Source organism: Balaenoptera physalus, assembly GCF_965194825.1.
Source record: "Balaenoptera physalus genome assembly, chromosome: 15".
Lineage (NCBI taxonomy): Eukaryota > Metazoa > Chordata > Mammalia > Artiodactyla > Balaenopteridae > Balaenoptera > Balaenoptera physalus.
Genome location: NC_138894.1, coordinates 44,496,606 through 44,521,976, shown reverse-complemented (window position 1 = coordinate 44,521,976; position 25,371 = coordinate 44,496,606). Strand labels below are relative to the sequence as shown.

The following is a 25,371-nucleotide window of genomic DNA, read 5'->3' as shown; positions in this document are numbered from 1 at the left end:
AATTCTTAGAATAACACAAGCTTCCTAGACTGATTCATGAAGAAAGAGAAAATCTGAATAGATCCATCAAAGTACAGAGATTCACACAGTAATCAAAAAACTCCCTCAAAATAAAAGTCCAGGACCAGACAGCTTCACAGGTGAGTTGTACTAAATATTCAAGAAGACTTAATACCTATCTTTCTCAAACTATTCCAAAATTTAAAGAGGAGTTAAACACTTCCAAACTCATTTTATGAGGCCAACATCATACTGTTACCAAAACCAGATAAAGACAACACACAAAAAGAAAATTGAAGGCCAAGATCTCTGATGAACACAGATGCAAAAACCCTCAACAAAATATTAGCAATCCAAACTTAACAATACATCAAAAGAATCATATACCATAATCTAGTGGGATTTATTCCAGGGATACAAGGATGGTTCAACCTCCACAAATCAATCAATGTGATACACCATATTAACAAACTGAAGAAAAAAAACCATATGGTCATCTCAATAGATACAGAAAAAGCACTGACAAGATTCAACACCCATTTATGATAAAAATTCTCAATAACGTGGGTATAGAAGGGAACCACAGCATAATAAAGGCCATATATGATAAGGTCACAGTTAACATCATACTCGATGGTGAAAAATTAAAGCTATCCCTCTAAGATTAGGAACAAGACAAGGATGCCCACTCTTACCACTCTTATTCAACATGTTATTAGAAGTCCTAGCCACAGAAGTTAGGCAAGAAAAAGAAATAAAAGGCAAGCAAATTGGAAGGGAAGAAGTCAAACTGTCACTGCTTCCAGATGACATGATTTTATATATAGAAAACCCTAAAGACTCCACCAAAAACTACTAGAAATAATAAATGAACACAGTAAAGTTGTAGGATACAAAATCAATACACAAAAATCTGTTGAATTTCTATACACTGACAATATGCTAGCAGAAAGAGAAATTAAGAAAACAATCCCATTTAAAAATCACAACAAAAAGAATAAAATGCCTAGGAATAAATTTAATTGAGGAGGTGAAAGAACTATACATTTGAAAACTATAACACATTGTTGAAAGAAATTGAAGAAGAAAGAAATTGACAAATAACTGGAAAGATGTTCTGTGTTTGTGGCCTGGAAGAATTAATGTTGTCAAAATGCCCATATTACCCAAGGCAATCTACAGATTCAATGCAACCCCTACCAAAACATCAGTGGCATTTTTCACAGAAACAGAACAAAAATTAAAAAAAAATTTTATGGAATCAGAAAGACCCCAAGTTGCCAAAGCAATTCTGAGAAGAACAAAGCTGGAGGTGTCACACTCCTTGATTTCAAACTATATTACAAAGTCATAGTAATCAAAACAGCATAGTATTGGCAGGAAAACAGATAGCTCAATGGGACAGAATTGAGAGCCTAGAAATAAACCCATGTATATAAAGACAATTAATTTGTGACAAAGGAACAAAGACTACATAATGGTGAAAGAATAGTCTCTTCAATAAATGGTGGGGAAAATGGACAACATGCAGAAAAATGAAACGAGGCCACTATCTCACACTATGCACATAAACTAACTTAAAATGTGTTAAAGACTTGAATGTAAGATCTGGAATCATAAAACTCCTTGAAGAAAACAGGCAGTATGCTCTTTGACGTTGGTATTAGCATTATCTTTCTAGATATATCTCCTTGGGCAAAGGAAGAAAAAGCAAAAATAAACAAATAGGATTCCATCAAACTAAAATGCTTCTGTGAAGTGAAGCTTTTTTTTTCTGTGAAAGAAACCATCAATAAAATGAAAAGACAACTTACTGAATGGGAGAAGATATTTGCAGATGAAATATCTGATAAGGGTTTTTAAAAATTTATTTTATTTATTTATTTTTGGCTGCATTGGGTCTTCGTTGCTGCGTGCGGGCTTTCTCTAGTTGTGGAGAGCGGGGGCTACTCTTCGTTGCAGTGCGTGGGCTTCTCGTTGCGGGGGCTTCTCTTGTTGCAGAGCTTTACGCACGTGGGCTTCGGTACTTTTGTTGTGTGGGTCAGTAGTTGTGGCTCTTGGGCTCTAGAGTGCAGGCTCAGTAGTTGTGGCACACGGGCTTAGTTGCACCATGGCATATGGGATCTTCCCAGACCAGGGATTGAACCCATGTCCCCTGCATTGGCAGGCGGATTCTTAACCACTGAGCCACCAGGGAAGTCCCCCGTAAGGGGTGATACCCAAAATATATAAGGAACTCACACAACTCAACAACAACAAAAAACCCTATTGCAAAATAGGCAGAGGACCTGAATAGAGGATGGCCAACAGGCATATGAAAAGATGTTCAATGCCACTAATTATTAGGGATATGTAAATCAAAACCACAACGAGATATCACCTTACATTTGTGAAAATGTTTATTAAAGAAATAAGACAAGAAATAACAAGTGTTGTCAAGGATGTGGAGAAAAGGGAACCCTCATTCACTCTGGTGGGAATGTAAATTTGTGCAGCCACTATGAGGACAGATCGGAGAGTCCTCAGAAAATTAAGAATACAGCTGCCAACAGGAATAAAGACGCAGACGTAGAGAATGGACTTGAGGACACGGGGAGGGGGAAGGGTAAGCTGGAATGAAGTGAGAGAGTGGCATGGACATATATACACTACCAAATGTAAAACAGATAGCTAGTGGGAAGCAGCCACATAGCACAGGGAGATCAGCTTGGTGCTTTGTGACCACCTAGAGGGGTGGGATAGGGAGGGTGGGAGGGAGACGCAAGAGGGAGGAGATATGGGGATATATGTATATGTATAGCTGATTCACTTTATCAAGGAGAAACTAACACACCATTGTAAAGCAATTATACTCCAAAAAAGATGTAAAAAAAAAAAAAAAAGAAAATGAATGGAAAAAAAAAAATACAGCTGCCATATGATCCAGCCATCCCACTTCTGAGTATTTATTCAAAGAATACAAAAACAATAATCCAAAAAGATATATGCACCCCTATGTTCACTGCAGCATTTTTTATAATAGGCAATATATGGAAACAATGGAAGTGCCTTTCAGTGGATGAATGGATAAAGAATATGTGGTATATAGATACAATGGAATACTATTTAGTCATAAAAATGATGAAATCTTTCCATTTGCAACAAATGGATGGACCTTGAGGGTATTATGCTAAGTGAAGTAAGTCAGATGGAGAAAGACAAATACCATAAGATTTCACTCACATGTGGAATATAAAAAAACTAATAAAAATCCCAAATGAATAAGCCAAAGAAAAACAAACATGTAGATACAGAGAATAGAGTTATGGTAACCAGAGGGTGAGGGCAGTGGGGGAGAAGGTGAAATGGTTAAAGGGGATTTAAGTGTATGGTGACAGATGGAAACTAAATTTTTGGTGGTGAGCAGATTGTAGGGTATACAGGAATAGAAATATAAAGTACACGAGACATATAATGTTATAAATCAATGGTACCTCAATAAGATTTTTTTTAAAAATCCAGAGTTCTGGCTTCTTTTTGAAAAATTAGAATATGTGGCAAATTTTGACGTCCATTTCTTAAGAGCAGAAATCTGCTGAAACAGAATGGCTATTGCCCATTTTAGTCGGATAGACACACTCCAGTTCATACCAGTCTCCATCATACCCTATTATTTCCTCAACATTGAAGCTGGGTATCTATTCCGGTTATCATCAGGCTTATACTCTCATAAGCATTCAAGTTTGCTTTAGAACAGGGTCATCAAACTACTGCCCTTGGGCCAGGTACAGCAAGCTTTCCATCCGGATTTGTATGGCTCATGATATAGGAATGGTTTTTATATTTTTAAGTGGCTGAAAAAATAATTACTTTGAGGCATGTGAAAATTATATGGAATTCATACTATATGAAATTCAAAAATTTTATTGGAACACAGCCACACTCATTTGTTTACATATTGTCTATGGCTGCTTTTGTGTTACGATGTCATAGTTGAGTAGTTGGGATAGTTCATATGACCTGTAAAGCCTAAAATATTTACTATCTGAACCTTTATAACAGAAGTTTGCTTAGCTCTGCTCTAGAACAAAAGGGAAAATCTGTCCTTACTCCTTTTTCTTTAATCTTTTTCCTTTTCTTGTCTCTTGTACTGGTTTCTCACTCTTATACATGTGCCTTCAGACACAGGATAAAATTGCCTTATCAAATTCCATTTCACATCAAGAAGGAAAACAGTGAAAAACCCAGGAGACGACGGTTCTCATCTCTGTCTTTAACTCTCTGTGATCTTGGACAAGTCATTTAATCTCTCGCAGCATATATTTCCTCATTTATTCAACAAAAATGCTAAATAAGATTAGCTCTAAAATATTTTTTCACTTTGAAGTCCCTGAAATAGGAGGAAAAAAAGGAAATAAGGGAAGTGAAAAGGTGGGTGAATAAAAATGTAAAAGACAAAGACTAAAATATGATTGGGAGTCTCCTGGTTGCTAAGTAGGTAAGACAGAATAATAATTGCTACCTTAATTGAGTTAGGCCCTTTACATATATTACCGCTAATTCTCATAATGACCCTGTAAGGTAGGTATCAGTATCCCATTTGCAGATACAAAAACCGAGGGTCAGAGAGGTTAATTGGTTTGCTCTAAACCAGTATCCCTTAAGTAGCAGAAGAATGGAGGTTCATACCTGGAATATCTAGCTCCAAAGCCAGTGCTGTTCGATTTCAACAAACGGTTGCCTGAGTCAAAAGAAGTGAGCTAAGAGAACTTATTGCTATTATATGTTTGTCTTCTGAAATAAATGGAACTATTTCCCTGATGATCTTACACATTATTCTTTAAATCTATCTATTCTTCTGTTGGCCCTGTGCCTTAAAAAAAGATATCCTTTCCAGACTAAAATCTCCAAAGGATTTTCAAGGTAAAACACATTTCAAGATGTGCAGTCACATGGAAGAATGAAAATCTTTTATAATATTGTTTGTTAAACTGACAGCTGTACTTAACAGAAGCCATTAAAATATTTACAAAGTAGCAGCTGTTCTTGTAAAAAAAATACAGCTTTTTGGAGGTATAAAAATAAACAAGTTGATAAGTACAAGATAAGCCATTTGACGGCTTCTTTGTGTACACTGCACAATATATTGAAAATGCTGATATTTACAGAACAATTATATTATGAAGCCTTTTAAGTTAAAAGGACACAGACCCAGACCCAGTAAGAGCTGTTTACAAGAATTCTTCATATGAATTTTTTAAGCAACTTTTTAGGAAGCCCCCAAACATCATAATCCTTTAAAAAATGTTAGGTTTTTGGTTTCTTTTTTAAATCAGCTTTGTTCATAGAAGATAATTTATCTTATCTATCTATCTATCTTATCTCTTTTGGGAGTTCTCTACTGAACTAGACTTTCAGCCAGCAATCTCATAAAAATAATTGCAAGTCATAGGAAATAGACCAAGAAAGCAAAAATGCTTAAAATTAACTGAGCATTTGCATTTTTATGCCTTACTCTGTTAATTTGACATTTTATATATAAACTGAATGACTGATTTTGTCTTTTTAAAATGAACCCTTTTAAAAAGCAAACATTATTACATAGCTGCATTGTTGGTAATTTTTATTAGCAGTGATCTGCCATTTTTGCCATCCAAAATTATTTATCAAGGGAGGGAAAAATAGAAGGTGGCTTTTGGCAAAATCTTGATAGTTAAATGGAAGAATGACACTGGTCATGCTTCTGTGATATGAGCTTGGTAATTTTATTTAATGACTTCTACTTATTGGTAAGAGCATTAACTGAACAGAAATTCTGTTAGTGATTTCTAAATGTGTGATATATTAGTAGTTTGAGAAAATCACATATCATGATTTCATTATTAAAGATTCATATATAAGTTAAGGAATTATTCCAAACCTTTAAAAACATTTTGATAACATTTTCCCCTACCTTCAAGTTCACTTTTTTCTTGTCCCCCCAAATACAATATTTACCATGTTCTTAAGGAAAATAATATGTTTCTATTTTTTAGAACTGGAAAAAGGCAAGAACCTAAGATGATAATGTGGGAAGTGTGAGGATGGTCAAGTATCATCAGTGTATCAAAAGTAAGAAATAGCAGGAAGGAAGAGCCAAAAAGTTTAAAAGCGGTGAGCATAGGCAACTTATCCTTTAGGGTTAATGTTATGAGGTCCTACACTGTTCTCAGCTATTTCAAAGCGTTGATATGATCTCTATGAAAGTCATGCCCTCCGGTGTAAGAAATACAGCATGTATTTTGTTGAACAGTTCTGTTTTCATTAGAAAAATATGTAAGCACAAATAGGAAAAGTAACCATATTATTAATTGTTATCATAATAACTTTATGAGTAAAAATTTGTCATTTTAACATTGGGTTTCTTGTGTCATCCTTTAAAACCTTTGATATAAGTTGATGCACCTCAACTGAAATAAATAATAACTCATTCTTTGGGGTGATGTAAATATATTGAGATTAAAGTACTTCATAAGAATTTTATTTTCAGTTAATCATTACTGTGTTTTGATTGATGTGTTGAGTTTCAGTGTATATATGTTATCAATGTCTATCACAGGGGAAAGAGGTACTTGAAACAGTCTATTCCAGAGTGATTTGGTGGGAAAAGAAATCTTATTAAACAAGATCAAATTTCATTTTTCATTGTTTGTCCCAGGTTAGAAAATGTAGTGAATATCAAGAATCACTAAATTTGTTTATTGTATTTCACTTGGTAAGCAGTTGGTTTTCTACAACTGAAATTTAGTTGTGAGATACTAGTTATCATTGTTCTATTTCTATACATTTCCTCAAAATGTATGGTAATCTTACAGTGAAATATGAGGGCTACAAAATATGTAAAGTTGAAGTCTTGTTTAACTATGATTTACTAAATGACTTACTAATAGTCTTTAAATTTCAAGGATTCTTTACTCTTATTTTTGAGTTAATATTAATGGAAACCTAGTTTCATTTATGGAATTTTCATGTATTCTCTAAACTTTTATTAACTTGTAACTGGTAAGATTTTTTTATAACTGGTAGAGGATGGACTTTTATTCAAAGTTTTATATATACAAATTTAAAAACTGTTCCAATTAGTAAACCACTGACTCAGGCAATATGATAATTATTGATCATTATATGAGGTTTTCTTTAGGTCATACCATCTGATCTTGGGCAGGTCACTTAACTTTTCAGATTGTTGGTGAGGGTGTGTAGAAATGGGCATCTTGCACATTGTTGATTGTGTATTGTTGGTAAATAAACCCTTTTAAAGGGAAGTTTGGCAGTATCTATAAAAATATTCATACTCTTTCTGGCCTAGAAACTCTGTATCTTGAAATTTATCCTGTATAAACACTAGCATCATAGGTACTTACAAAAATATTTATGCCAGCTTGTTGTTAAAAATACACATTTTATTATGGAATTTCAACACGTCTGAAACCAGAGAGACCAGTATAATGACCCCTTAAGCTGGCTGTCCATCATCTAGCACTTAGCAGTTTATGGCCAGCGTTCTACATCCCCATCCACTTCCACACCCTACCCACTGTATTATTTTGAAGCAAATCCCAGACAGATCATTTTATTTGAAACATTTTATAATATATTTCTTAAAAGATAAGGGCTTCCCCTTTTTAAACATAACACAATACCATCATCACACCCCTACAGAAATAAAATCATCAAATATCCAGTTAGTATTTCGCCTGGCTAGCTAGTTGTCATATATATATTTAAGTTTGTGTATTTGAATTAAGAGCCAAACGAGGTCCACAAATTGAGTTTGGTTTATAAATTTCTGAAGGACTCTTTTAATCTTTAGATTAATTATTTCCTCTTCTTGCACATTTTTAAAAATTGGGTCATTTGTCCCACAGAGTTTCCCACAATCTGGATTTTGTTGATTGAATCTTTTTGGGGTGATTTAACATGTCCTTCTGACCCCTGTATTTCCCTGTAAATTAGTAGTTAGATATTGGGACTTGATTAGACTTCGGTTATTTATTTATTTGGAGGGGAGGGAGATTAAGAATTCTTCATATATAATGTTATGGCCTCCATCAAAAAGTACATAACTTCTGGTTCTCTCTTTTTGTAAGGTTAGTAGTTAGGGATGATGATTGTATACTCTGTTCATCTGAGTTTGCAAAATGGTAATATTCTAATTTTGTCATCTGAATTCTAACATATATGTTTTGATCCATCACAGAGATTATCCTTATTGATGTTCAAAATATCCCATTTTTAGCCAGTGGACTCTGTTCAAGTTAGTTTTTATGTCTTTTCGACATGACCCTACCATTAGTCATTGATACGTTCCCTGCTTTCTGCTCTGAAAAAATGTTCCAAGATCATCTTAAACATTTCCTGCTCCAGAGCAGGAATTGGCTTTTTTGCCAAGAAATTCTCAATCCTTTTAATGGAAAAATGGTATTTAGGGACAACAATCTGGGCACTAGCAGTGCCTTTTGATTTAGGAATGGTTATTGTCTCTAGAACCTTTCAGTGATACAGCTAAGATAAAGGTTTGCTTATTTGTTTTAATTAATTAATTAATTTTTAGCTGAGTTGGGTCTTTGTTGCTGCGCGCGGGCTTCTCTAGTTGCAGAGAGTGGGGGCTGCTCTTCATTATGGTGCACGGGCTTCTCATTGTGGTGGCTTCTCTTGTTGTGGAGCATGGGCTCCAGGTGCATGGGCTTCAGTAGTTGTGGCACTGGTTTTAAAAATTTTTCAAAATATAAACTACATCATTAGTGTATACTGATACTGTCAATTTAAATTCAGATCTATAGTGATTTTTTCATCAATGTTACTATATTTACATCTCATATTTACACGTGGGCTCAACAGTTGTGGCTCGTGGGCTCTAGAGCGCAGGCTTAGTAGTTGTGGCACACGGGCTTAGTTACTCCGCGGCATGTGGGATCTTCCCAAACCAGGGCTCAAACCCGTGTTCCCTGCATTCGCAGGCGGATTCTTAACCACTGCACCACCAGGGTAGCCCTCACACTTCACATTTTTCTGACCTCCCCTACTGCCACATCTTTCTGACTCCAGCCAGAGAAGGTTCTCTAGCTCATCTAATAGATTGGGCCCACCTGGATAATCTCCCTGCAACTGTAATTATATTTGCAAAGTCCCTTTTTGCCATAACATAGCATATTCATAGGTTCTAGGGATTCAGATATGGACATCTTTGGGGGACCCATTTTGCCTACCATTCATTTGTAGGAAAGTCTCCCCCATTCCCAGCTTATACTGGACTTCACCCATGTGTTCTACTAGTACTTAAATGGTTTACATTTAAATCCCTCATCCTTCTGGAATTTACTGTGGTGTGAGGAGTGAATCCTAATATAGTCATCAGTTATAGAGATTCCACTTATTAAAAAGTTGAAGTTCATCTTTTCCTCACTGATTTGAATTGCTTTTATCATATACTAAATCTCCACATGGATTGTTTACTCTGTTCTGTTGGGATAGCAATATAATACTTTTAACTATAGAGTCTTTATAGTATGTTTCAATGTCTGTGGGGCCAGCTCCTTCTCATTGTTCTCTTGCACGATTTTCCTGGCTTTTCTTGCTTATTATCTTTCCAAAAGAATTTTACAATTAACATGTTGACCTCAGGGGAAAAAATTCTGATGGTATTTTTATATGCATAGTGTTAAATTTGTAAGTTAACTTAGGGAGAACTGATTTTGTCAAATGCTTTTTTTGTGTCTGTGGAGGTGATCATGTTTTTATTCCTTAGGTCTATGAATATGAATAAATTTCCTAACATAAAACCAGTTTTGCAAATGGGAATAAAACACACTTGGTCATGACTTTTAAAATGTGCTATTGGATTCCATTTCCTAACATTTCATCTAAGAGTTGTTACAATGGCATTTGTAAGTGAGAATGGTCTGCGGTATAGTCTTTGATAGGTTAAGAGCAATGGTTTACTTTCCTCATAACAAGAATTTTGAAATTTTCCTCCTTTTAAAATGGTCTGAAAAAAATTAAGAGCCATTGGAATAATCTGATTTTTACAAGTTTGGTAGAATTTTTCTATTAAATTACCTGAGCCAGGAGTTTTGTTGTGGGGGGAGTGCTTTAGTTTTTCTGTTTTCTTCTAAGGTAACTTGCCATTTAAGACTTGATGTTAGTCTGGTAAATTGTGGTTTTCTTAGAAATTACCCATTCTAAATAAGACTTCAAATTTATTTGCATAGGTATGTAAAATAGTCTCTTATGATACTTAAAATTTCCTCTGTCTCAATAATTATTCCCCATTTGTCATGTCTGATTTTGTGTATTTGTGCTTTCTTCCTTTCCCCATTAATCAGTAGGTTAGCTACTGATTTGTTTATGATGATTTTTTTCAAATGACAAATTTTAGACTTAAAAGTTCTACTGATTTTGTTTTCTAGCTTTAATTTCTAGAAATTAATTTCTCCTCTTATTTTATTCTTTCATTTTTTTTTTTTTGAGTGGGAGGATTTCTTTTGTTGTTTCCTAAGTGTTTAAAGTTATGTCTGATTTTTTGAATTTCATTTTTAATATAAGTATTAAAGGCTATACATTTTCCTCTGATAACTCTAAGACATTGATATATTGGATTTTCATTATTTTTACGAAATTTTGCAATTTAACTTGATCTAAGAAGTATTCAATACTATGTTCTTAAGCTTCCAAGTGACAGGCCTTTTAATTTTTATTTTATTATTCAAGTCTCATTGCTTTCAGAAAGGTCATAGTTTCCATGTTATTTCTACTCTCTCCAATTTACAGGTTTATGGAAGTTTTCTTTGTAGCCTAAGATATGGCTAGTTTTCCTGAATGTTTCTGTGAGCACTTACAAAAAGGTATATCCTCCACTATCAGAGTTCAGAGTTTATTATAGATCTAAAAGATCTAATTCACTGATCAGGTCATTTAGGTCTTCTCTTTCCTAAATTTTTGTCCACTTGATCTTTCTTACATTAAGATAGATATATTAAAGTCTCCTTTGATAGAGCAGTTCTCTTTATCTCTCCTTGCATCTCTTGTAATTTCTTTGATGAAAGCAGTTGCTGTGTTGTTTGTAATTTCCATAACTGTTACATCTTCATTGTGAATTGCATCTTTTAGCAGTATGAAAGTATCCTCCTTTGTCTCTCTTTTGGTCTGAATTGTGCCTTATCAGATATCAAAAGTGTGACCTCTCATTTCTTTTAATTTGTATTTGTCCACATTTTTATCCCTTTATTTTTTTTTTTTTTTGAAATCTAAGACCTATGTGAATTTTATTTATTTATTTATTTTTGTCTGTGTTGGGTCTTCGTTTCTGTGCGAGGGCTTTCTCTAGTTGCGGCGAGCGGGGGCCACTCTTCATCGCGGTGCGCGGGCCTCTCACTATCGCGGCCTCTCTTGTTGCGGAGCACAGGCTCCAGACGTGCAGGCTCAGCAGTTGTGGCTCACGGACCTAGTTGCTCCGCGGCATGTGGGATCTTCCCAGACCAGGGCTCGAACCCGTGTCCCCTGCATTGGCAGGCAGATTCCTAACCACTGCGCCACCAGGGAAGCCCCCCCTTTATTTTTAACCTTTCTGAAAATCTCCCCTTCTCCCTTTCCCTCCATCCCTCCTTTCCCCCCTCCCTGAGAGAGTGAGAGCGTATGAGTCTATTTTGCATGCAGTATAGTGTTGGATTTTGCTTCCCTAGATAATCCAAACCTTTTTCTTTTTATAAATGAGATAAATTAATGTATATTTGTTGATATATGATATTTATGTTTGGCCTTAGATTTGTCATATTTTTCATTGTGCACACACAGAGTCTATGTTATCTGCCTTATTTAATGTGTATATCTAAACTTTTAGTACTTAGGAAGTTTTGTATTTATTCTGATAGTTACATTTATGTCTACATTACATCTGTACCTTTATATACCCTTGGCACCTGAAAAAGGGGAGCACTATCTGTTGGTCCCCTACTCTGAGCAATGCTGGAATTAGCTATTAGCCCATTTTCCTCTTTATCCTTCTCCAGTGGCAGATTTTTTTTTAACATCTTTATTGGAGTATAATTGCTTTACAATGTTGTGTTTCTGCTGTATAACAAAGTGAATCAGTATATGTATACATATATCCCCATATCCCCTCCCTCTTGTGCCTCCATCTCACCCTCCCTATCCCACCCCTCTAGGTGGTCACAAAGCACCGAGCTAGTGGGAAGCAGCTGCATAGCACAGGGAGATCAGCTCGGTGCTTTGTGTCCAATGTCAGATTTGAAGTGATATCCCTTTTACTTCCAGCCAGCTTCTATAAGGCAATCATGGTAATTATTCTACCCTTATCATTTCTCCACATTTTTTGATAGTTGTACTGTGTTATGTCATTCTCTCCTCTACAACTACCATTTAGTTTTTTTTTTTTTGTAATTTTTATTTATTTATTTATTTTTTATTTCTGGCTGTGTTGGGTCTTCGTTTCTGTGCGAGGGCTTTCTCTAGTTGCGGCAAGTGGGGGCCACTCTTCATCGCGGTGCGCGGGCCTCTCACTGTCGCGGCCTCTCTTGTTGTGGAGCACAGGCTCCAGACGCGCAGGCTCAGCAATTGTGGCTCACGGGCCTAGTTGCTCCGCGGCATGTGGGATCCTCCCAGACCAGGGCTCGAACCCGTGTCCCCTGCATTGACAGGCAGATTCTCAACCACTGCGCCACCAGGGAAGCCCATATCATTTAGTTTTTTATTGTAGTAAAAAGAAGCAACTTAAAATTTGCCATCTTAATTATCGATATTTTTAAGTATAAAGTTCACTAGTGTTAAGTATAGTCACATTGTTTTGCAGCAGTTCTCTAGAACTTTTTTATCTAGCAAAACTGAAACTCTGTGCCCATTAAACACTAATTCCCCACCCCCCCCGTCCCAGCAGCCACCTTTCTACTTTCTCTTGGACTATTTTTGATACTTCATATGAGTAGAATCATACAGGATTTGTCCTTTTGTGACTGGTTTCATCACTTAGTTTTATGGGTCGATATATTTATAATGCTAACCACTGGTCTTCATGTAGATGTCTTTCAGTTATTTTGGTTGTCTGAATCTCTCTTTTAGATTTCCTAGGAATGGCTCATGGGAATAATGGGTTGTTTTGGCTGAACATAAGATCTTTGGTTGACATTTTCTTTTCTTGAGTATCTTAAATATATTACTGTATTGTGCTGGAATAAATTGCTGCTATACAAAATTAATCATAAGCTGATTTTATTTGCTTTATAAGGACTTACTGTTTTTGCCTGAATGACCAAAGGATTTTGTAGTACGAAGTATTTAAAAAAATTTTTCATTAGAGTATAGTTGATTTACCAATGTTGCATTAATTTCTGCTGTGCAGCAAAGTGTATCAGTTATACCTATACATACATCCACTCTTTTTTAGATTCTTTTCCTATATAGGTCATGACAGAGTATTGAGAAGAGTTCCCTGTGCTATACAGTAGGTCCTTATTAGTTACCTATTTTATATATAGTAGTGTGTATATGTCAATCCCAGTCTCCCAATTATTCCCTCCTCCACACCCCTCCCTTTACCCCCTGCTAAGCATGTTTGTTTTCTACATCTGAATCTATTTCTGTTTTGTAAGTTCATTTGTACCATTTTTTTAGATTCCACATATAAGTGATATCATATGATATTTGTCTTGTTCATTGCAGCACTATTTACAATAGCCAGGACATGGAAACAACCTAAATGTCCGTCGGCAGAGGAATGGATACAGAAGATGTGGTATATATATACAATGGAACATTACTTAGCCATAAAAAAGAACAAAATAATGCCATTTGCAGCAACGTGGATGGACCTAGAGATTGTCATAAAGTATTTTTTATTTCAGGAAAGTTTTCTTTAGAGTTTTTAATTATTTATTCTGTTGTATTGCTTTGGGTTTTCTTCTTTAGGAACTCTTATTATACATATGTTGGATCTTCTTTGTCTATCTATATCTAATACTTTTTCTTGAGTCCTTTTTACCTCTTCCTTCACTTTTTCCTCAGATTAAGTTTTATTCAAGATATACACTTTTTTACTGAGGTATAATTGACATAACATTACATTAGTTTCAGATGTACAAAATAATGATTTGATATTTGTATACATTACAAAGTGATCACCATAATAAATCCATTTATCACCTTACATAGTTACAATTTTTTTTTCTTGTGATGAGAACTTTCAAGATCCGTTCTCCTAGCTAATTTCAAATGTGCAATACCAAACTATAGTCACTATGTTGTACATTACATCCCTATGACTCATTCATTTTGTAACTGGAAATTTGTACTTTTGACTCCCTTCAACCATTTTGCCCACCCCCACCCCCAACCCCCGTTTCAGGCAAGCACCAATCTGTTATCTATATCCATGAGCTCGTTTTCATTTTTAGATTCCACGTATAAGTGAGATCATATGCTCTTTATCTTTTTCTGTCTGACTTGTTTCACTTAGCATAATGCCCTCAAGGTCCATCCATGTTGTCAAAAATGGCAAGATTTCATTCTTTTTTTTAAATGGCTGAATAATATTCCACTGTGTATATGTGTGTGTGTGTATGACCCATTTTCTTCATCCATTCATCAGTTGGATGAAGCAACACTTAGGTTGCTTCAGTGTCTTGGCTATTGTGAATAATGCTGCAACGAACATGGGAGTAAAGATATTTCTTTGCGTTTCTGATTTCAATTCCTTTGGATTTATACCCAGAAGTAGAATTGCTGGATCATATGGAAGTTCTATTTTAATTTTTTGAGGAACCTCCATATCATTTTCTGTAGTGGCTGCACCAATTTACATTCCTACCAACAGTGCACAGGCTTCCCTTTTCTCTAGGTCCTCACCAACACTTGTTATTTCTTGCCTTTTTGATGACCACCATTCTCACAAGTGTGAGGTGGTATCTCACTGTGGTTTTGATTTGTATTTCCCAGATGATTAGTGATGTTGAGCACATTTTCATGTACCCATCGGCCATCTGTATGTCTTCTCTGGAAAAATGTCTATTCAGTTCCTCTGCCCATTTTTTAATCAAATCATTTGTCTTTTTGCTATTAAGTCATTGAGTTGCTCTTAAGTGATTGAGTTCTTTATATATTTTGGATATTAAGCCATAATCAGATATATGACTTGCAAATGTTTTCTCCCACACAGAAGGTTGCTCTTGCATTTTGTTGATGGTTTCCTTCACTGATTTTTAAAATTTTCAAGTGTTTCCTCCTTTAAATTCTCTATTTATCATAAGGCATTGTGTTTATTTGGTCTTGTGATTCTTCCAGTCTAAACTTCATTTCTGAAATGATTTTTTCCTTTTAGTTCTAATTATTTTCTTAGTTCTTTCACCTCTAAAAAAATCTTGCTTCTATAATCATCTCATTTCTGAGTTCCTCTTATACTGATTTATGTTGTTCTTTCATAACTTCTATCTTTGTATGAATTTATTTAAGCTGATTTTAGAATATTAGGGTCAGTTTTCATCTGTTTGTGGGCACTTCATGGGCACTCCAGATCTTTCTGGAGTGCTTTCACTGTTCATAGGGTAAGTATTCTGCATCTTATTCTGTTTTGTAGAAGTAACTTTGTATGAGATTTGATTGCAGTCTTCTCTCTTATTTTTTTTTAACATCTTTATTAGAGTATAATTGCTTTACAATGGTGTGTTAGTTTCTGCTTTATAACAAAGTGAATCAGTTATACATATACATTTGTCCCCATATCTCTTCCCTCTTGCATCTCCCTCCCTCCAACCCTCCCTATCCCACCCAGTCTTCTCTTATTATTCATTTTTATGGGAAATTTGTTTTTCTATACTTTGAAGAGGCAGTGTGGGCCAAGATAACTTTTTTATCTTCATAGTTCAGGAGCTAGCTCATGAGTCTGTTGTGTTCAACTAGTCAAAAATATGGTCTCCTGTTGTCTTAGTCCATTAGGGCTGCTGTAACAAAATAACCACACATGGGGTAGCTTATAAACAGGGAATTTATTTCTTATAGTTTTGGAGGCTGGAAGTCCAAGATCAGGGTGCCAGCATGGTCACATTCTGGTGAAGGCCTCTTCCGGGTTGTAGACTGCCAGCTTCTCACTGTGTCCTCACATGGCAGAAGAAGGTGAGGGATTTCTTTGGAGCCTCTTTTATAAGGGTACTATGTAATCCCATTCATGAGGACTCTACCTTCATGACCTTATCTCCTTCCAAAAGGCCCACCTCCTAATATTATCACCTTAGGGGTTAGGATTTCAATATATGAATTCTGGGGGGACACAAACATTCAGACCATAGCACCTATATTCTTCCCTTTAATTTCAACCTTTCTTTCTGTGGCCCTGTTGTCTGTTTTATGCTCAATTTGGTCTCTACTCTCAAGTGTTTCTCTTCAGTTTAGGGATTTATCTAGGAAAAGTATTTTGATTTGTTAGTTTTAAACATTTATAGGACCTAGAATCTAGACCATTCCAGTACTTCCATATCTTCCCACAGTTCCTTTGTACCCAAAAATTAGAGCCCCCAGTGTCCCCTCCAGTTTCTGTTGCTGTTCTAAGAATGGCCATGGGAAATTTTCCAGGTAGTACTTGAGTTCTTTCTTGGGGCCATAATAAGTCCATTACCTTCCCTCTGCTTCTCCCATGAAATCTTTCTTTATTATTATATGTGTATGTATATGTGTGTGTGTGTGTGTGTGTGTGTGTTCCTGCTTTCAAAGTCTGTATTCATGCTGAAGATCAAGATCAGGTGAGCTTTTGCTCTTCTGCTCCATGGGAGCCTTCTGTCCTCCCTCAGGACACCTGCATTACGTATCACAGGTGTACAGTATCAGTTCAGCTCCCTACCTGGCCCTGGCCCTAGAGTTGTGCCTGGCTGGTATGACTGGGTGCTTGGAGCCAGAAGCAAGGGCCCCTTGGGGGTTACCCCTTCCAATCCCCTTACTGGGTCAGTGAAAAAACAGTAAAACTAGTGGTATTTCAGAGGTGGCCTACAAGGCTGCCCCATACCACCCCTTCATAGGGATGTGGTGGGGGGTGGGGGGTGCCTCCCACTTATACACCTCTTGAGTCTTTTCACTGTGCCAGACTAGAGTGAAGCTCAACGGGGACTCATTTCCCCACTGATTCTGCCAAACCTCTTTCCTTGGCTGTGGTTTTGCTGGATAGTAGGTAGGGACAGTGGGAATCTCATTCATCCATTCATGCATGTCCCTAATTAGATGACAAAGCATTTGGCTACTTTAAGAGAGTCTTAGTTACTTCCACCATTTATCAGAGCTTCATTGGATTTCTTCACTTTGACATTCACAACACTAGGTAGCAATCACATTGCATCAACACCCAATAGGGGTCTTTGTGAATCCATAAAGATTTTAGTACATTTTGTAGCTACTGCTGATTTGTTCCAACCCACTTATATTTTGGGGTTCATAAGAATATGTTGTCACTAGATTTTGTTGCAGATAGATTTTGGGGTTTACTATCCTATTTGCTATTTCTGTTTTATGAGGAGTTTCAAGGAGATTCAAATACTACAGTGATGCTGTCTTTTCAGAATCCTCTGGCAGCAGTGATTTTCATGAAAACAGGGAATAACCCCAATATCCAGCAGTAGGATACTGGTTAAACAAATTATAGTATATCCATACAAATGAATAATATAACTGTTAAAAAAAAAAGAAAGGGGTCAATCTACATATAGACTTGTAGCTTTCCAAAATATTTTGTTAAAAATTTTTAAAAGGAAATTTGTAAAACAGGAAGTAATATATGACCATGTATTACCATATTTTCTTAAAATATGTGAAAAGGGAAAAGCTAGAAAAATATGTAATATGTTAAGATTCCTTTTATGGTAGGTGGTATTATACAGAGTTTTTATTTTCCCAAATTAAACATTTCATCAATGTTTGAATTTTATGTAATACACATGTATAATTAACTTTTGTCATCAGAATACTTAATAACTCACACATACTTAATACTCATCTAAAATAGGTAATTTAGGAAATGGCCAAAATTAATTGCTTTTTTACTGAAAATTTATTAGCATAGGAAATTTTAAAACAGAATAAATGGAACCAGATTTTATACTGAAAACTTATGTTTTCTACTAGGGACTACTACAACAATAATGTCATCTAAAAGCATTGAATTAGGTTCATCTAGAAGAAATATTTTAAACGGCAGTGTTTGTTTCCACTTATTTATTCTAGCAACTCATTGATAGGGTTTAAAAAAAATCTATCAAATACTTTGAGCAAGATTTTAATAAAATCTCTGTGATATATTTTTCTTTTGAAGCGTAGAAATAAATTCACAAAACAAGAACCAAAATAATCTGTTAGAACAAGGGTTGCCAAACTATGGCCAGGCCAAATCCAGCCCACTGCCTACTTTTCTGCAACCTGTAAACTAAGAATTTTTCCATTTTCAATGACTGGAAGAAAGTCAATGGAAGAATATTTTGTGACATGTGAACATTATATGAAATTTATATTTAAGTGTCCATAAAGAAAGTTTTATTGGAACGCAGCCTTGATCTTTCATTTACATATTGTCTATGGCTGCTTTTGCACAATGTCAGAGTAAGAGTTGAATGGTTGTTGACAGAAACTGTGTGGCCCACAAATTCTAAAATATTTACCATCTGGAGCTTTACAGAAAATAATTTGCTAACCTTTGCTTAGAATACTTTATTAACCTAGAAAAGCTGGGTCCATTAGAATCATACGTTTTAAATCACTCCTCTCCAATTTTATTTTGGTTTAAATAGAGTGATCAACAAAACAATTCGTTTGATCCTCAATTAGTAGTTTTTCATTTTCATACATGACTTAGGTAAATTCTTGAGACCAAAAGGTGAAGTATTTGAAATAGCTTTCTTTCTCCTGAACTAAAATCTTACCTCACATCTGTCATCTAGGAGAAAAGGGATGACTAACATATCATTTTGTGTTGGGCCACATAATTAATGGACCAGTGCACACATTGATGGGTTTAGATGAAAAGTGACTGAAATTTGAACTGTTAGCTTTCCCTTTCTTGTTACTTCAAAACTAGTTTGGGCTTTAAACATCAACTTACAGGTGTTTATCTTTTCTTCTTGTCAGATAAATAGGCTTCCTGAGACATCGTTCTGTGGTTTGGTCCACCTCAAAAAGAAAAACCCAAGATTCCTTCAATTGAATCACAGATAAAGACTAGACTACCTCATGCCCCTTAAGGGTGCCTCCATCCATTGACATAGCCTTCATATCCGTTCAGATATGAAAATTAGAAGTGTCACTATGGAATACTAAGTTACTGAGTAATTACAGAAAGGTTTTTACCTCAAATCTGAGCACTGACTGGAATTCAATTTGGTAATTCATGGTACAAGTATTAAAACCTTTAATACTTATCTAAAAGCTAGACATTTGAATTATTACCTTATTGAAATTTAGACCACAAAAGGTATTTTGTTGCAAGTAATGTTTTTGGTCAGATTAGACGGAGTGGATCATGAGGGATTTTCATTGACTATATTGTGCTTTTCTGTACAATTTGTATTTTTTTGATGAGTTCATATTACTTTTATTAAGGTTAGTTAAGATTAAATTATCTAAAATTCAGGAAAGAATATTTAGAATATTATTAGTAAGAAGTCAGCAAACTGTAATACTTGTTTTCATCCCTTATTTCAGTCCAAAATTGTGCAGTTGTTAGAAAACTATGATGTGAATATATATTTGTTTCTGCATTTATTTTAATATTTTAATGTAAAACTAGGCATTTCTCATAAAATACACCATGCTTTAACACACAGATTTTCCCAAAGTTCTTCGCAAAGATAGTAAAGGTCTCCAGTGAAACTTTTCATATTATTAGCAATTTTAATTCAGTACATATTGTTAACAGTATGTTTTAAAATACTGGTTAAAAAGCTGCCAACAATTAATAAAATTATTTTCTTCATTCTCAATCTGAAATAGTTGCTGAACTATAACGAAGTCTGAATTATCCATGATTTTAAATATTCAACTTACATATATGCATAGTGTTATAAATATTCTTTGCATTGCTGTTTACTATTTGGGCTTTTTATTTAGTTTTTTCCCAGATGGATGCTTTTATGAGCCAAAACATAGGAGTACTTTCTGAATTTACCTTTAGGCATTAAGACAAAAGAAGTAGGGGTATTATAACCTGACTTGTTTAAAACATCACTTTGCTACTTTGAATGACAGTTTACAATTTACAAGTAGGGTGTGGCTAATAAAGTCAGTGAAGCAGACATAAGCATAGGTTTTCCCTTATACACAGTTCTGGCCTGTCAATCACAACTCCTAAATGCTTTGTTGCACAGGCATGCCAATAACTAAAACCACTTTTTATCATTCTTGTACCCAAAGGCTTTTAAAAGGCCACACAACCACATCAGTGTTTGAAAACCCGAGATTAAAGTGTAAGTCCTCAAGGAAAGACTTCTATTCCATCTAAACGAGTAAAATTTCCTTGCAATTAAAATAACGTATTATAAGAATTATAAATATTATATTTTAACAAAATTGTTAAAACTTGGTACTAAGGTACTTGTTCTGCCTTGCTTCCAAATTTTCTATAAAGTAACTTCTACACATCTAGAAAATGTTAATATGAATGACTTAAATATATATGTATATTATCTTCAGTGGTGTAATGGATATTCTATGCATATTAAGGTATAGTGAAAACAGAATAGCAAAAAAAAAAAAATTCTATGACTATGCTGACTATATCTCCTTCCCCTGCTTCCCCAAACATGGCATCCTTAGTAATTTTTTTTAATTTATGTATTATTATCTATATTCTATCTTTTGTGTGGCAATCTGGTACATAGTTTTAACTCAAGGGAATAGATTTTGATGGTAGAAGCAGGGTTTAAGCCAATAAAAGTTCTCCATGTGTCTTAGTGCTTTCTAGTTTTAGAAAATTGGTTCCTATTATAGCAAATTTCAAAGCTGCACATGAGGTTGTTGGGAGTTTGTTACTTCTTGCATTCCTTTTATGATTAGAGCATTGGGTGAGAAAGTAACTTGAGAGTTGTAGGGAGCAGCAGAAGAGTGGGTGAATCTGACTGAACATGTATAACTCTGAGCTAAATGTGAGGTAGTTGGTTATAACTATGACTCTGAAAGGTTCTAGGAAATTTTTAGCTAAAATAGATAGAATGAATGTGTCCTGAAGGAAAATGTTTTCTTCAGCTTCAAGGGTGTCTCCTGATGACTGTTGTATATTGCTTGCCATTTTAGAAAGTTTCCCTGCCTTATTAGGTTTCTAAGTCTGAAGTCCTTCCTAACTAGTGATTGATGAGAGTTTGTACAGTTATCCAGTAGTGCAGAGAAAAAGCAGGTGTGGAAGTCAAAATTATTATGCAGTGATATTCAGCAAATGAATGTAGTAAGTTATTTACTGGCCAGTGTCAGTCATAACTGAATTTTTATTCAGTTATGAATAAAATACGTTTGAATTTTTCTTTTAGATACTGAGCCAGGTGTATTTGCAGATGATTTCTCCATCTCCTGGCCTATATCCCTTATCTTTAGGGGCTTGTCTCTAAATAGCAGTCCCCAACTTTTTTGGCACCAGGGACTGGTTTCGTGGAAGACAGTTTTTGCGGGATGGTTTTGGGATGATACAAGTCCATTACATTTATTGTGCACTTTATTTTTATTATTATTACATTGTAATATATAATGAAATGGTTATACAACTCACCATAATGCAGAATCAGTGGGAGCCGTGAGCTTGTTTTCACTTGCCACTCACTAATAGGGTTTTGATATGAGTCTGCAAGCAATTGATTTATTATGGTCTCCGTGCAGTCAGACTTCTCTGCTAATGATAATCTGTATTTGCAGCTGCTCCCCAGCGCTAGCATCACCACCTCAGATCATCAGGCATTAGATTCTCATAAGGAGCGTGCAACCTAGATCCCTTGCATGCACAGTTCACAGTAGGGTTTACATTCCTATGAGAATCTAATGCCACTGCTGATCTGACAGAGGCAGAGCTCAGGCAGTAATGTGAGCAATGGGGAGCGGCTATAAATACAGATGAAGCTTTGCTCGCTCGCCCACCACTCACACCTTGCTGTGCGGCCCGATTCCTAACAGGCCATGGACCAGTACTTGTCTGTGGCCCAGGGGGCCCTGCTCTAAAGGATTCTTGATTGGGTTAGGCATTGCTGTGTGTAGGTGTCCAATTGTTGTTTGCTCCTATTGTCTCAGTTAATTAACACTGTGGAAAATTTATGATTAGAATTCAGGTGAAGCCTTATACTTTTTTTTAGAAGGTTCATCAAATGCAGGGTAATGAGGTTAGAAAAATGGAAGATGAAATAACCTGTGAATCCCAGAAGAGTTTAAATATTTTTGATGGGGGGAGGTGTTGTCCTATTCTAGGTTGGATCCTTTCCCATAGTTGGATAGAGCATTGCTTAGGAGAGTCACCTCCAGGCTCTCAAAGATGCGTTCTTAGGGGTTGGTCAAGTGGCAGAACTCTTGCAGGCAGTTCAGCCTTACCTGGACAGAGACTCATATAAAGTTGAAAGCTAAGAATAAAAATCAAAATTTCATCCATATATATGATCACTGCTAACCTAAAAATCAACCTTTGGAATCTGGCTGAAGCATTGCATAGGCTTAAGGACATCACAAGTTACTTTTAGCTTAAGAATATCTGGAAGACGTTTTCACTTACAATTCTACCCTGTAAGTCCAGATTCTTTAAGACTCAGACCATCAGAGCTGTAGGGTATTGGCACAACAGGAGTTTCCCCCTGTCCTTTTTTTTTAAGCAAGACATTGGATAAAACTGAAGATCTCATGTACCATGGCTGGAGATCAGGAATATGGGAAGAAGAGCTGCTGGCTTGGACAATAACTATATATTCTTTGCCATGCTAAGCATCAAGTCTTTTACTTGCAGCTCTAGTGATCAGGTAACTCCTTTTGTCTCCTGGTCTGAGGAGGCCTCAGAGGAGGCAGGATACTTGGTCAGAATTCTAGGAGTGGATAGAGCAGATGGCACACATAAGTAGGTGGTTTTTAGACTATGCTTAAGGCCTTGCCTAGAGGCGAAGCTTGCAGCATTTGAGTCTGCAATACAATACTGATGTATCATCCTGCATTTATAGCTGTTACATTTACAGTGATTTTATATACATGTATAAGCTACTTAATAATACTTCATTATGCCTTTCAGTGTAGAAGTGTCACAAGGACTTATTTTTTTAAATTATAAACTACTTTACATTTATTTCTAATCTACATTAAAGTTATAACATTGCATTATCTAATTAAAATTATGTATGTGTGATATATACATATTCATTATCTATGACTGATTTCAGCAAAGTAAAATTGATGTCATATATTTGTTTTAAAAGAGGAAAAGGTATAAAAATGTTAAGAACAGCTGATCTAACCTATAAAGCATAAGAAAAAATGGGGAATTGGCTCCCCAGCAAACCAATTATCTATATAGACAATTAAAATGGATATATTCTTTAATTCTTTTAGTCCCTCATTAAACAAAAATGAGAAATGACTGTATCAGTACTGAATAAATATAAATATGTCTAAATGTAGTAACCTTAAATTTTAAATGAGAAAATTAGGAATTCCTATTTTAGGGAAACAACCCAGCTCCCATTGATAAGGCTCATGAATTCTATTCATAGCTGAATGTTGAGTCATCTTGACTAAACTGTGCAATGCATTTGCAACTATTCAGATAATTTCTGATACATTAAAATCAGCAAAGATCTAGATTCTCCATTAACCTAATAATTTTATCAGGGAACTTTTATTTTTAATACTTTATTGTTAATATATTTATTTATTTATTTTTGGTTGTGTTGGGTCTTCGTTGCTGCGCGCGGGCTTTCTCTAGTTGCGGTGAGCAGAGGTTACTCTTCATTGAAGTGTGCAGGCTTCTCATTGTAGTGGCTTCTCTTGTTGCAGAGTACAGGCTGTAGGCATGCAGGCTTCAGGAGTTGTGGCACGCGGGCTCAGTAGCTGTGGCTCATGAGCTCTAGAGTGCAGGCTCAGTACCTGTGGCGCATGGGCTTAGTTGCTCCTTGCATGTGGGATCTTCCCGGACCAGGGCTCGAACCCGTGTCCCCTGCACTGGCAGGTGGATTCTTAACCACTGCACCACCAGGGAATCCCCTCAGGGAACATTTTACCACCCTCCTATGTATCTCTAGACAGCATATTGTCTAGTTTTGAAGATCTGAGTAGCACTCACAAACCTAGCTTTCTAAAGAAAAGACAGTAATGCTACAGTTACATGAAGGCTCCCTGGAAGAGGGAAGCTGAATAGTAATAGTTGAATTTCTGCTTCCCTATGGAGTTTATAAGAGCCCCATTCTAGGGAGGTCAGTGGGCAACGTTTGAGTAAATTCTGCAAAACTCAAGACTTACTAGCTTCACATAGGATAATTTGGGGGAGGGATGGAGTATGTGCTGGGGAGCCCAAGATGTATCTTTGTAGATGTAACAGGTCTTTACCACTAGTCTGACTGACTTTGAAATCTCTTTCCTGGAAGTTATACCCTTACTGCCAGTGTTCTGGGAGCCAACTGGGGAAAGTAGACCAGGGATCTCAACATTTTCCCATTTAGTTGCACACCATCCTTTAATCCCCTTCTTTGTGACATGGTACTCACACTGGGGTCTTTCTCTTTTACCCTCTCCAGAGAATTTAACCTGCACTCCTCTGTGGACAAGGTCAGTCATGCGGTAGAATGGGGCTCAGACTGCTTCTTGAAGAGCTTTCCCCCACTGTCCTTTCCTTTTTATCTTCCCCACACCCTGATTTCTTAGTGCCCTGTTACTACCATTTCTTTGTATTTTGAAGAGTCTCCCTTATAATTCAAGAATTCTAGTGAGTAAATCATTTTTCTTCTGAAGTTTGAAGGCATTGCTCCACTGTTGTCTTTCTTCCAATGCTGTTGTTGAAAAGTTCAGTCAGTCCAGTCCTTGGGTTTTGTATAATTTGGCGTAGTTCTTGGCCTTCCGCATGCTAGGTTCTTTCTTAGATTTGTCAGTTACTCAACCTTCCCTTCTATTCCTCCTCATTGAAGTTTTAGGAGACAGAAAAATTAGATGAGTATAGACTGCCACTTTCCAGGAGCTTTAAAAAAATTCTTAAGTGAGTTCATTCATAACACTGTCTTTCCTACCTTCTTACTGAAGAAAGGATTTTCAGAATTGCATTATTACAGATTAATCATTTAAAATCACTTAAAATACTTGCCTACCCGGATGTTGGAAGGGGTGGCACTGGATTGTGGAAATAGTAGTCCAGAGTCTTTGAAAGTCAGAGTTGCT

At 35.9% G+C, this 25,371-nt stretch overlaps 1 protein-coding gene across 22 annotated transcripts in view; it reads right to left on the bottom strand.

Annotated features, from left to right (window-relative positions):
• WDPCP (WD repeat containing planar cell polarity effector) overlaps nucleotides 1–25,371 on the bottom strand; it is a 420,975-nt gene that overhangs the window by 83,651 nt on the left and 311,953 nt on the right. Inside the window, exon 16 of one of the 22 annotated variants that reach the window (XM_082426581.1) lies at nucleotides 19,100–19,167. The exons of 18 other annotated variants lie outside the window; for them this stretch is intronic. In XM_082426581.1, coding sequence (XP_082282707.1) covers nucleotides 19,106–19,167 — 62 coding nt within the window. In that variant the 3' untranslated portion in view covers nucleotides 19,100–19,105. Of the gene's footprint in view, nucleotides 1–4,699; nucleotides 4,740–11,565; nucleotides 12,663–13,295; nucleotides 19,168–25,371 lie in introns of those variants that run through there. 3 more of the 22 variants (XM_082426589.1, XM_082426587.1, XM_082426580.1) reach the window with 3 other exon arrangements.